At 40.6% G+C, this 12,710-nt stretch overlaps 1 protein-coding gene across 2 annotated transcripts in view; it reads right to left on the bottom strand.

Annotated features, from left to right (window-relative positions):
• DCDC2 (doublecortin domain containing 2) overlaps window positions 1-3,804 on the bottom strand; it is a 62,031-nt gene extending 58,227 nt beyond the window's left edge. For both annotated transcript variants that reach the window (XM_042464530.1, XM_042464529.1), the window contains exons 1-2: window positions 3,668-3,804; window positions 1,459-1,808 (exon numbers count right to left, since the gene is read on the bottom strand). In XM_042464530.1, the coding sequence (XP_042320464.1) occupies window positions 1,459-1,751 (293 nt within the window). In that variant the 5' untranslated portion in view covers window positions 1,752-1,808; window positions 3,668-3,804. The remainder of the gene's footprint in view (window positions 1-1,458; window positions 1,809-3,667) is intronic.
• Window positions 3,805-12,710: the final 8,906 nt, after the last annotated feature.

Raw genomic sequence — 12,710 nt, forward strand, 5'->3', positions numbered from 1 at the left:
ACCATGTCCAAACAGCATGGTGCGGGCGTAACATGTTCATGCTGCCCCAGGCTGCTTGTGGCAGCCTAACAGCGGCACGAGAAGGAGCACCGAAACGGAGCTCCTTCTGGTGTGCACCTCGTTCCCACAGCTACCAAATGGCTGAAGGAACAGCACCAGGGAGAAAGTGGCATTTCCGTGGCCTGGAAAAGCACTGGGTTGGAGCCGCAGGGGCTGCTGGTGAGGCTATCCTGCCTCCAACCCAGCAAGAAAAGTGATGGCTGCGGACCACCCCTTTTCCGCCGTCTGTACCCCACCTATTTTCTATTAACATTTTTAGCTTTTATTTTGTAATGCCTCACATTTTCTTGCAGTTCCTACATTTTGCAGTGCCTTGTCTTCCTTTGCAGTTATGACATCTGGATGCCCTAAGTAGCACTATCCTATGGAATCCTGAGATCTGTAGTTAGATCATTAGCCTTCTCTGTCAAAGAGAATGCTAGTGCCTCACAAAATTGCAAATCCAAATTCTGTAGGATGGAACCATAGAAGTTGAAGTGGTGTCCAACTGTATTATTTCTACAGTGTAGATGCATCCTTAATTATAAAAATAATGAAGGCTATAAATCCATGCACACTTACCTGAGAGCAAACCCTAATAAATAAAGTGGGACTTACTTTTGAGTAAACAAGCACTGTGGCAGTAACATTCTATCCCATATTTCCTGACCTTGTAACATAGGTTAAAAAAAACCTGCAAGTGCAATCCTACGCAGGTCTTGTCAAAAGTTCAATTCTAAGTGGGTCCCCACAGGAGGAAATCTGAATGGGTTCAATGGGACTTACTCCGAAGTAAGTATGCACAACGGTGATCTGGTGCCAAACAGAGTAGGGCTCCTCTCTAGCACTTCTAATAGTTATTTAGAAGACAGGATTTTAGAAAGCTTGCTGTTCATGACAACTTACTCCTGCTGAAGTCCCTTCCTCTCCATAGCTGTTAAAAGACCCAAGAGCCTTCTCTCTCTTTTGCACCTGGCCACCCTATACTGCAATGCTGTATAGAATTGCAGCATTACAAACATCCCTGTTAATACTGATTCCCATTCAAACAATCCGCCTCTCCAATAGCTTCACATGTTCACATCAATGCCACTAAAGATTTTGGAACAGAATATGTTTTCAACCACCTGTTCTTTTTCTTCAGGCCCAAAAACTTAAAATAGGAAAGTGACAGAAATGTCGTGGATAAAAGGAATACACATGCGAGAGCAAAGTGGTGGAGGACTGGGAAGATGAAGTGGAAGAACTTTCCATACTATGGAATTTCTCTATTCTTAATTTGTTAATTCTCCTTCTCTCTCCTAATGAAAATGGGACAGTGTGTCACTGTCCATGTTACAGGTGCTCGGATGCCATTATTTAAAAGATTGCATACTTTCTAGGCTATTTCGGGGCTTGTTTCAAAACACTGCTACTCACTTGAGTTTTTTGAAGGCCTCCTGGCCACCAGCAACATAGTGCTCTCCACTCTGAATTTCATCTAGTTGCTGGATACGATGTCCACCGTGGGGTGTGTAAATATTCCGCACCGCCCCAAAAGAAGCATTCACTCCACCTGTCACTTCTTTTAGGAAAACATCAAAATTGGACACTTTTTTCTCATGGATGACAACCCGGCGACCTGGGAAAAAGGGGTCCCCATTGCGATACACCATCACACTCTTCACCACTGGCTGCGAAAGGCGTGTTGGTTTAGCACTGGAACTACTCATAGCTGAGCTTCAATCTCTCCCTCTTCAGGTTTGTGGTAAATTCTTTGATCTGCACACCTGTTGGGCCAACAAGCATAGAATTATTTTTCCTCTCCACCTCTCTCCTACAGACTTCTTCAAAATAAATTCCTTTTTCATGGGGCATGCACAGATCCAGCAAGGTTGGCACACTGGGACCACCATCAATGCTCACTCTCCCTAAAGAGCCACAGAAGCACTTTCTTGGTGTGTCCCTAAGGATTCAGTTTCAATACCATTAAAGAGCAACTTCTACTAGGCAACCAGTTCATGCCACTCTCTTGAGAATGGGAAAGTCATCTTGAGTTTCTTTCCCTACATGCTCACATAAACTGTAGATGCAGAGGTAAAACGGAACCTAGCAAAGAAATCACCCTATTTCATTCTCTTCGGGTGTTTTGCTTTGTAATCATTTGACCTCCTGAACACCCAACTTTGTAATCACTCGAACTGCCAACATTTTTTCTCCTCAAGTGTCTTCATTTTTTATTTATTTATTATACTTCTCCCTTTTCTTGAATCCTAACCTTATTCTTCTATTTCTCGTTCACCTTTGTCAACTTGAAAATCAACTATAAGGCGGCCAGCAAAATCACAATCCCCCAAATTAACCTAAAATCAAAACTAACTAAGAGATAACAGGACAAATAGAGGAAAGTGTTATCATATATATTGTCAGAGAAACAATATATGCTTATAGTACAATAGGCCTTTGGTATCTGTTGGGGTTTGGTTCCAGGACCCCCTGTAGATAGCAAAATCCATGGATGCTCAAGTCCCATAAAATACAGTGGTGTTTCTTATATAAATAACAACATCAAGGTTTGCTTTTTGAAATTTATATCTTTTGGGAATCTTTTTGAGCCATGGATGGTTGAACCTGTGGATACAGAATCCGTGGATATGGAGGGCTGACTGTAACTTTTAGGTGGCAGTATTTCACTGGGAGTGGAGAGAAGATATCGATGTAGGACAGATAAAATCAATCAATCATCACAAGGGTTTTTGCAACTTTAATTTGCCAAATTATGTTGTTATCCTAACAGGAGTATATTCAATGAAACAAGAGATGAGAAAGGAAGATGACTTTTGACAGCAAGTGACAACAGAGCTTTTAAAATTACTTATATCATATAGCATCACCCAGTTTTTGATCTCTCCTCTACTCATATATGTAGCAAAATAAAAAGGTAGAGTCCTCAGGTAGTGAATGAGCTGCTCTCATTCAGACTGCAAGGAAAGGAAACCGTACAAGAAAAAAATAAATAAAATGAACGACCCTGCAAGTATTATCACATGGAGAAAGGTGCAAGCCCTTTACATGCCAGGAAAGGAGGGGGCTTCTTTTAAAAAGATAGAAACGCATGATTTTCTTCCAAACTCAGTCTACAGAGATACAGAGACATGGTCTCTTTCACACTACATCTCTATAGCGCCTTGATAACCCTTCATCTGCCATGGCTACATCTTATGGAAAACTGGGCTTTGTAGTTTTATAAAGTACTAGAGACAGCCAGTGTAGTGTAGTGGTTAGAGCACTGGACTGACCAGGTTCGAATCCTAATTCAGCCATAGAAACCCACTGGGTGACCTCGGGCATGAAATACTCTCTCAGCCTCAGAGGGAGGCAAAAGCAAACCCTCTCTGAACATACCCTTGTGATTAAGGCTGCTGTAATTTCAAAATGGCTTAAAAGTATGTACCATCCAAGTACTAGAGATCTCTAGCTGAGAAGCTTAAATACTTCACTAAACTGCAAATGCCAGGATCTCATAGGATTAAGTCAGGGCAGTTAGAGTGGTATAGAAGTCTGGCAACTATATAGTGAGAAAGAGACTATTAGAGATACATTGTATATTATGATTCTATCATCTTGATATGTAATATCTCATTCTTACCTTGTTCTGCTGGAAGACCCAGCTACAAGTGCACTTGCACTGAATGTTGCCAGCCTCTCCTCCTCCAGCGCTCAGACACACACTCTCCCATTGCCTTGAGAAGCATGTCCCTCAATGATTAATTTCCTCAGTGAGAACTCCCAGGAGCAAAAGCCTGACACAAAGCCACTCCTTCTGACCAGAAGCCCTCCTATCTATAGCAGATGACTGGGGCCTGCCAACTGTGGCTGCTCAGTGGGTGAGAGGAAAGCACATTGCACATGTTTAGAAATAATACCTCTTCATATCATCCAGGAACTAGATACCAGAGGCTTCTGATTCAAACTCATAAATTTCTGGAAGTGGGGCAGCAGAGGTCCTCTTGAATGATGCCCTTCTTACCTATTATATCAGGGTCTGCAGAGTCAAATAAAGAGAATTAACTGGATCCCATTCACACTATAATCAAACTCGGCTAGGGCCTTTTCCCCACCAAAAGCCAAGCAATCATGTGCCACTCTAAAGGGCCATCTACACTGTAGAAATAACACAGTTTGACATCGCTTTAAGTGCTGTCACTCCATCCTACAGAAAACTGGGATGTGTAGTATTTTTAGAGTCTTTCGCCTCCTCTGCAAAAACAGGATGCTGTTGGATGGAACCATGACTGCATCTACACTGTCGAAATAATGCAGTTTGAGACCACTTCAAGCGCTGTTGCTCCATTATACAAAATTTTGGGATGTGTAGTTTTTTTACGGAGTCTTTTGCCTCCTCTGCAAAACCAGGATTCTGTCAGATGAAACCATGGATGCATCCACACTGTAGAAATAACGCAGTTTGAGACTGCATCAAGCACTGTAGCTCCATCCTACGGAATCCTGGGATGTGTAGTGTTGTGGTTTTTTTTTTAACAAAGTCTTTCGCCTTCTCTGCAAACCCAGGATTCTGTCAGATGGAACCATGGGTTCTACACTGTAGAAATAACACAGTTTGACACCACCTCATGTGCTGTAGCTCCATTCTACAGAATCCTGGGATGTGTAGGGTTGTTTTTTTTTTTTAAAGTCTTTCGCCTTCTCTGCAAGCCCAGGATTCTCTCAAATGAAACCATGGGTGCATCTACACTGTTGAAATAACACAGTTTGATGCCGCTTCAAGCACTGTAGCTCCATCCTACAGAATCCTGGGATGTGTAGTTTTGCAAGGTCCTTAGCCTTCTCTGCCCAAGTGTGCTGGTGTCTCACAAAACTACAAATCCCAGGACTCTGAAGGATGGAGCCAGGGCAGTTTAATGCAGTGCAAAACTGCATTCTTTCAATAATATATATCCACCCTAGGGGGCAGTTAAAGTGGCATCCAAGTGCCTTATTTCTACACTGCAGGCGCTGGAGAGAAGAGGCAGGCTTCCATCACCATCTGCAGCCAGCGTCGCTTTCCTTTACTTTACTTTCCCACGAAGGACCCAGACGCGTGTTCAGTGTCCTGCGTGTCAGCACCAGAAAGAGGAAAATACAGTCTACAGAGAAGCCAGGGAACAGAGCAAGAGAGGAAAGGAGGATGTAGCCAGAAAAATGGAGGATGCAATCAAAGCAAAGCTCGAAACACTCCTAGAAATCTAAAGCCATGCTTCTGAGCCATGCGCCAAATGGAGGATGTTTTGGGCTCCCTCCCAGACAAAAGGTGGGAATGGAGGGTGTGCCCTACAAAAGGAGGACCTGCCTGGTCATTCTGGAGGAAGAGGAGGGAGGAGGCCTTCATGGCTGGTTGCAACTCCTGTTTCCAATGAAGGAGAAATGAATGCACTATACAGTATAGTGATACTGAGCCCTGGTGGCACAGTGGTTAAATGCCTATATTGCAGCCATTCACTCACAAACCATAAAGTTGCAAGTTCAGTACCAGCCAGGGGCTCAGGGTCGACTCAGGCTTGCATCCTTCTGAGGTCACTAAAATGAGTTCCCAGATTGTTGGGGGCAATTAGCTTCCACTTTGTAAACTGCTTACGGAGTGCTTAAGTGCACTGATAAGCAGTATAGAAATCAACTTGCTATTGATGCACACACACACACACACACACACACATATATATCTTCCAGTTTCTAAAGCAACTCACAGCAGCAACACTAAAATCAGATAGGCAGGGCCTGCTCAGCTATGAAACCCACCTTGGGCAAGTCACACTCTCTCAACCTCAGGGGGAGGCCATGACAGACCTCCTCTGATGAAACCTTGTCAAGAAAGCACCATTCTAGGCCATGCTGAGGGCTGCCTTAAGTCAGAAAGGACGTGAAGGCACACAATAACAACAGCAACAACAACCCCCATGCTTCTGAAACTGAAGAGACATGGAAAACTAAGGCCCCTGTAGGCCCTGGCCTATGGGAACTGAACACAAACATTAGTCCATGAAGAAAGGAGTGAAAAGATGTTGAGGGCATTTGACTCCTGTGAGAGAGCAGAGGCTGCTGTTTCAGGACAGAACTGAGTCTCTGGACTTCTTAAAAAATAAAATTAAACACTACACAAATGTGATATACTACACTACAGCCAATGTGGCATAGCGGTCTCAGTGTTGGACTATGACTCTGGAGACCAAGGTTCAATTCCCTGCTCGGTTATGAAACCCATTGGGCGACCTTGGGCAAGTCACACTCTCTCAGCCTCAAGGGAAGGCCATGGCAAACCTCCTCTGAACAAACCTTGCCCACAATAGGTTCGCCTTAGGTTTGGAAATGACTTGAAGGCACACAACAACACACCAAGTTAGTAGTCAGAGGGATCAGAATAGATAGAGGAAGGAAATATAAGAAAATAAAACAAATATATGAAAAAAAAATACAAATTTAATTGTGTGTGTGTGAGAGAGAGACATTGATAATCATGTAATATTTATGGAAATCAAGAGTCAGTTTAAATAGTTAGAAATATTTCAAGAAATAGATACTGAGAAGTCTGTTTTATTTTGGGTGTTTTGTTTAAGTAAGACTGATAAGTTTGATGTGTTGATATGTTTGTCTTAACATGGTTGTATGTGATGTTAAATAAATAAATAAAATAAATGTTATATTGTTGTAAAACTGTTTTAATGTTTTTTTTGTGAGTCATTTGTTTATGTTTATGTTTTTAGAATATGAAAATACTATTTTTTAAAAAAAAGTAGTCAGAAGGATCCTAGAGGAGGCAGGGCTGTAGGGCCTAGTGGGTACCTGGCTAATAGGTCTGCCTGTTCCTGCGAAGAAAGGCAGGGGAGGAGATGGCAGTTGCCTCATCTTGGCTGCTCTTGCATTCCAAAGTATTCCTAACTGTCATCCAGAGAGCAACCAGCCTTCTATTGTAATTATCAATTAACAGTAGTCATAGCAGTAGTAGAATGCACCTATAAAGCTTTCCTGGTATCTTAAAGGCAATAGATTCCATCTGGTCTTGGAGACTAAGCAGAGTCTACCCTGGTTAGTACTTGTATGGGAGACTGCCAGGGAATACATGACAATTGACATTACTATAGTTGCCAATGTGGATTTCTCACTTCGCCTAATGGCTAGCCCTCTCTACCTAGTGAAGTAACATGTGCTGCATTATTACAGCATAGTCATAAAAGCAGAATCTCATTTACCCAAAATACAAGGAAAGACTTTAGAAATCCTTTCCTCATCAAATCCTGAGAATTTGACAATGTCAATATCTGCCAGACATTGACCATAGAATTGTGCTGGTGAAGCTCCAAATGCCTAGTGGAGTGTTCTCTCTAGGAATCTCTAGGTCCTTCAGTGTTACTTTTGTTTAAAGTTGACCATAGAGTTGTGCTGGAGAACCTATATATTCCTAAAGATAATATATTAATAAAATCTGTGCAAATCCACAGAAGTCAAAGTTGCAAATGTGGAGGGACAAGTGTATAACAACATCTTGAAAAAATTTAGGTACAACTCCAACATCAACATTTTTTCCTCTTTGATTGTTAACACCTTTGCCTGATGAAGAAGCCAATGATGCTTCAAAAGCTTGCTTTATGTATTTTGTACATTTTGATTGGCCAATAAAGGTATTGTGGATTTCTGATGTTATTGTACTGTGCTGTATGGCCTGTGTAGGTACCCCTGGATATAGTCTAATTTTAAGTACATCTATCAGGAAATTAATCAAAGCCTAACCAATTTCAATGGAATTTACTTCTGTGCAAGTATGCTTAGGAACAAAAAGCCTTAGAAATCTTTACAATGGGGAAAGACTTTACCCAAGAAGCCTCAAAACCACTCTTTATTCACATTTGGCAGTTTACCCTCCTTTCTCAGCTAAATTAGTCTTGACACTTAAAAAACAGACTTTTATGAGAGTTGAGAGCTGAGCCAAAAGGGCAAACCATAAGCAATGAAGGGGGAGACCAAAAGTAGATCAAAAATGGGTGTGTGGTTTGTTTTTATTTGTTTTTGTTTTCTCTTAAGTAAGTAGGCCTTGTGTGATTTAGAGTGTAATTTTTGTACACTCACCTGGGAGTAAGCACCATTAAACTCGCTGTGAGATTTTCTTCTGCAAATCCTTGCACTTTCACATGTAGACTTGTTTTCCTTCCCTTTCCTTGGAACGTGAACTGCGCTTTGTATCTAGGAAAGAGCTGGCATTTAATTGCAAAATATTCTTATGCCAGGTTGTAATGCCCACATGAAACTGCCATGAGAAAAAGCCACCACACTAATTTGAGTGAACTGACACAATTAGTATCCAGGGTAGCTGTGTTGGCAATATAGCAAAGTACAGCATTATCCAAAAGCCACAAAACAGTGACACCTTTAATGTGCCAACTGAAATGCACGTTATACATGTTGCATGCTTTCAGAGCTTCAAAAGCTTGCACATGTATAATGTGCACTTTGGTTGTTCCAATAAAGGTATCACTGCTTGTGAACTTTGGATGATTTTGTACTTAAATATGAATGAGGCTGCATGTATTTTCAGTGCCTAACAGCTGCCAGTTACCTATGAAAATTAACTATGTAGTTTATAAATGGATGGCTAATTGCAACAGTATCCCACTTAGTGATAAAATCCCAGTGTCAGGTGATCATTCCTACATCTTCCCCCCCCCCAAAAAAAAAACAGATATGCAGGTATGCATCAACAAAAAGGAGGCAGATCTGCCTAAAATTTTCATACGCTAAATTTTATGAAGAGACAAAAATGTTTTTTAAAAAAATTGCTACCATTTAAATAGAATCATAGAGTTGGAAGAGACCACAAAGGGACATCCAGTCCAATCCCCTGCTATGCAAGAACACATAAACAAACCAGTCCCGGCAGATGGCCATCCAGCCTCTGTTTAAAAACTTCCACAGAAGGGGATTCCACCAGTCTGAGATAGCATATTCTACTGTCCAATATTCCACTGCTCCATCTTCAGTATAACATCTCTTCAAATAGTTAAAGATGGCTATCATGTCATCTTTTAACCTTCTCTTCCGCAGGCTAACATAACCAGCTCTTTCTTAAGGGGTATCTAGGGCATGGCTTCCAGACCTTTCACCATTTTGATTGTCCTCCTTTGGATACTCTCCAGATAAATAAATATGTCCCTGATTCTAGTGAGGACAACTGAGCCTGCTGACTTGTGCTCCTGCTCATGCTGTTATCTAGACACTGACTTCTGTAGGCAATTTGAAGAGCCCTGATCTTCCTTCCAGTGGCTCATCATCTTTAAACAACTTGGGCTGGATAAACTTTAAAGCAAACAATGACCTTCCAATAGATAGGCAGAGGCCTGTAAAGCTGGCATGGCCAACCCTATGCTCCAAGTCACCCAGATATTCTATGCAATCAAGTGAAATGTAATCCTGCTTTCCCTTTTCACAGAAGTTCCTTCCCTGTCCCATGTTCTTTGGACTGTGTAACGTCAGAAAGAAGGGTCATAGATATACAACATTCACTAAAGGAGAGTGAATATGTTTTTTTATCTTTAAAAATGGGAAATCAGCCATTGTGTCACACTATCCAACTGTTCCAACTTATTCTGCTTGTTTGGCTGCTTTTGAAATGTCCCAATTTTTCTTTTCTTTTCTTTTCTTACTTTCTCCCTTTGCTTCAGTTTACTTCAACTGCTGCAGACTGAGTTCAAAGTGCAAATTAAATCAGCAGGGGGAAAAGGAGCGGTGAAATCTTGTTCTTCTCAGTAGACTCAGCCAAAATCAAACTGCTGCAGCCTCTCTTAGCTTGTCTTTTCTTTCCCGCTAATCATTTTTGTCATCATGACCACACTCTGATGTTTCTTGGCTAAATGTGTCCCGGTTTTTATCTGTGAAATGTTGGAGTGTATGCTGCATGTGTCCTTAGTACCAGCATTCCTACATCTAACCTGACACACACATACCACCCAGGAGACCACAAGTCCAGCTAAGTCTGCAACTTCTTCCTTCACTTACATTCCACCTTAGAACTGTGGCTGAAGCAAATTAATTTAACACCAACCAAGAGTGGTCCCCTCTTTAGCAAATTTGAAAGAATTTGATCACAACTTTCTAACATTGTGGTTGGTCCCCCAGTACTGTTGATTTTTGAACTTTTCTTGTGTGTTAGCATGGCTTTTGTTTTGGTTTTGGGTTGTTGTTGTTTTCCCTGAGCACAGGCTATGTGACATCGCCCCAGAGGTGAGGAAAGACTAAAATGATTTTTTAAAAAAGGTTTCTGGAATTTATCTCAGGTGTTGCAATGCTTTTGTTGGGACACAGACGAGCTGTGTTTGAGACAGAGTGGAATGTTATCTGTGGGAGAGGTAGTAATAATCTTGACAGATTTTACCCCAGGAAAGGTCAGATGTAATTTCTGTAGGTCAGGGCTCTCAAAAAGTTGTTAGACTACAAGTTCACAGCCAGTATAGACGATGGCGAAGAATTCTGAGCACTTCCTCTTTTATGCATTAAATATGTTTAACATGCTTAAATTAATTAATGTTAAAATTAATTTTAATAGTACTCTATATCTATTTTTTTAATTGTATTATTCATTGATTTAATTGTATTTTGTTTTTAACCTATACTGTAAGCTGTGTTGGATCCCATATTGGAAAATACACAAGATATAAATATAAGTAAATAAATAAAGCTGGGAAATGCTGTCCAAAAACACGAGGAGGACCACATGATACCCATCTTTGCTAGAGGTGACTAAAAATAAAGTCCATACAGAAATAGTTGAAATGTATTTTGGAGCTTGTTTACAGCTTCTGTCAGAATTATTCCTTTTGAACTTCATTATGTATCATTAACTTTATACAGTGGGCCCTTTGTATCTGATGTTTACTGAACCTCCTGTTGATATCAAAATTTGTGGGTTTTCAATTCCGATGATATAAAATGGTGTCACTTGTATAAAATAGCAAAATGAAGGTATATATATATATATATATATATGGTGAATATTTTCGATTCGTAATTGGTTGACTACATGGATACAGAATCCGTGAAGTTACAAGAGTAACAACAAACTGCTAAAAAGTAAAGGGGACATTATCATTAATCACCATGATAGTTCAAAGATCGTAAATGAACTATCTTTTTTAAAGCTTCCTTCTGTTTAAAGGTCTTCAGTATAAAAGCACTGTTCCTAACCAGCTCAAAACTTTGGCTTCCCAGTGAAACTCTACAGAAGGGGTGACACCTGGAAGAACATTAAGATCTCTCAAATGTAATATCGTCTCATTTATTGGCTTGCACTGCTCAGTGGGTTTTACAAAGCCCAAGTGACTCTGTTGCTTATCTGTCTTTTCAAAAACAACTTTGATTTCAACACACAGGATGATAAAAGCACATAGGAATTTTTCCTCTTTTTATCTCAGCATTCAGGAAGGAAGAAAAAACTCCCCCCTGCTGTGAGCTACAGAGAAGGTGGTTAACCATTACAAAAAAAGTAATTTGGAGGGGAGCTGCATTTGATATGCTACTGTTACTGGTTAACACTAGTTGTGTGAGGCTTTTTTTCAATTTTGCTCTAATTAATATATGTGAAAGTGCAGTATTACTACTTCAGGATATACAGCTTTTCTAGACTGAAGTCTACAAATGCTTTGTGCCTGTGTTACTCAATGTTACGTGCTTTTTATGTGCCTTATTATCAGTGAACACAATTGGTAAGTTTGCCCAGTCTTAGTAATTTGTGCTGCTATTTTTTTTTGTTTGTTTTTATTTATATACCACTATTCCAAAGATCATAGCGGTGAACAGCAAGTAAGCTAATTAGCAAGTAAGCTAATTTGCCCCCAACAGTCTGGGTACTCATTTTAGCGACCTCGGAAGGATGCAGGGAACAAGCTTTCTCCATCCTCAATATGACATCTCTTCAAATACTTGAACAGGGCTATCATATCACCTCTTAACCATTTCTTCTCCAGGCTAAACATCCCCAGCTCCCTAACCTCTCCTCATAAGGCATGATTTTCAGACTCCTCACCATTTTGGTCACCCTCTTCTGGACATATTCCAACTTTTCAACATCCTTTTTGAATGATGGTGCTCAGAACTGAACAAATCATTCCAGGTGAGGCCTGGCCAAAGCAAAACAGATATTTAGGCTGCACTTTCAGCACATGAAATCTATCAAGCATACAATAAACATATACTTACCTAAAGAAGCTTTACTATATACTAGGACATAAGTAAGGGAGGATGCAAATTCTCTAGGGTCCCAGACCTTTTAAGGAGCCAGCTGTGAAGTACTTCAGCAGCCCACGGAGTAGCTATAATGTCTACTATAAATGTTGAGAGAAGCCCATTCATGCAGCTTGCCCTAGGACTACTGCCAGCTCTCACAGAATCGGCACTGAACTTTAGAGTTATTCCTGCTCCCAAGAATCGGGGGTGGGAGCTTACTTTAGTCTCACAATTAGTACAATTTGAGACTGAATCTTGTCTAGATAGATAGATAGATAGATAGATAGATAGATAGATAGATAGATAGATCTGTATGAACATCCATGGCAAGGATGTATTAATATTGGTAAGTATTATTTGCATGAGATTGTGTGACATATAAGACAAAGCATATTAAGGTCCGGTACAGACTGGTGCTATGCCCCAGC

This window comes from Sceloporus undulatus, chromosome 4 (genome assembly GCF_019175285.1).
Source record: "Sceloporus undulatus isolate JIND9_A2432 ecotype Alabama chromosome 4, SceUnd_v1.1, whole genome shotgun sequence".
NCBI lineage: Eukaryota > Metazoa > Chordata > Lepidosauria > Squamata > Phrynosomatidae > Sceloporus > Sceloporus undulatus.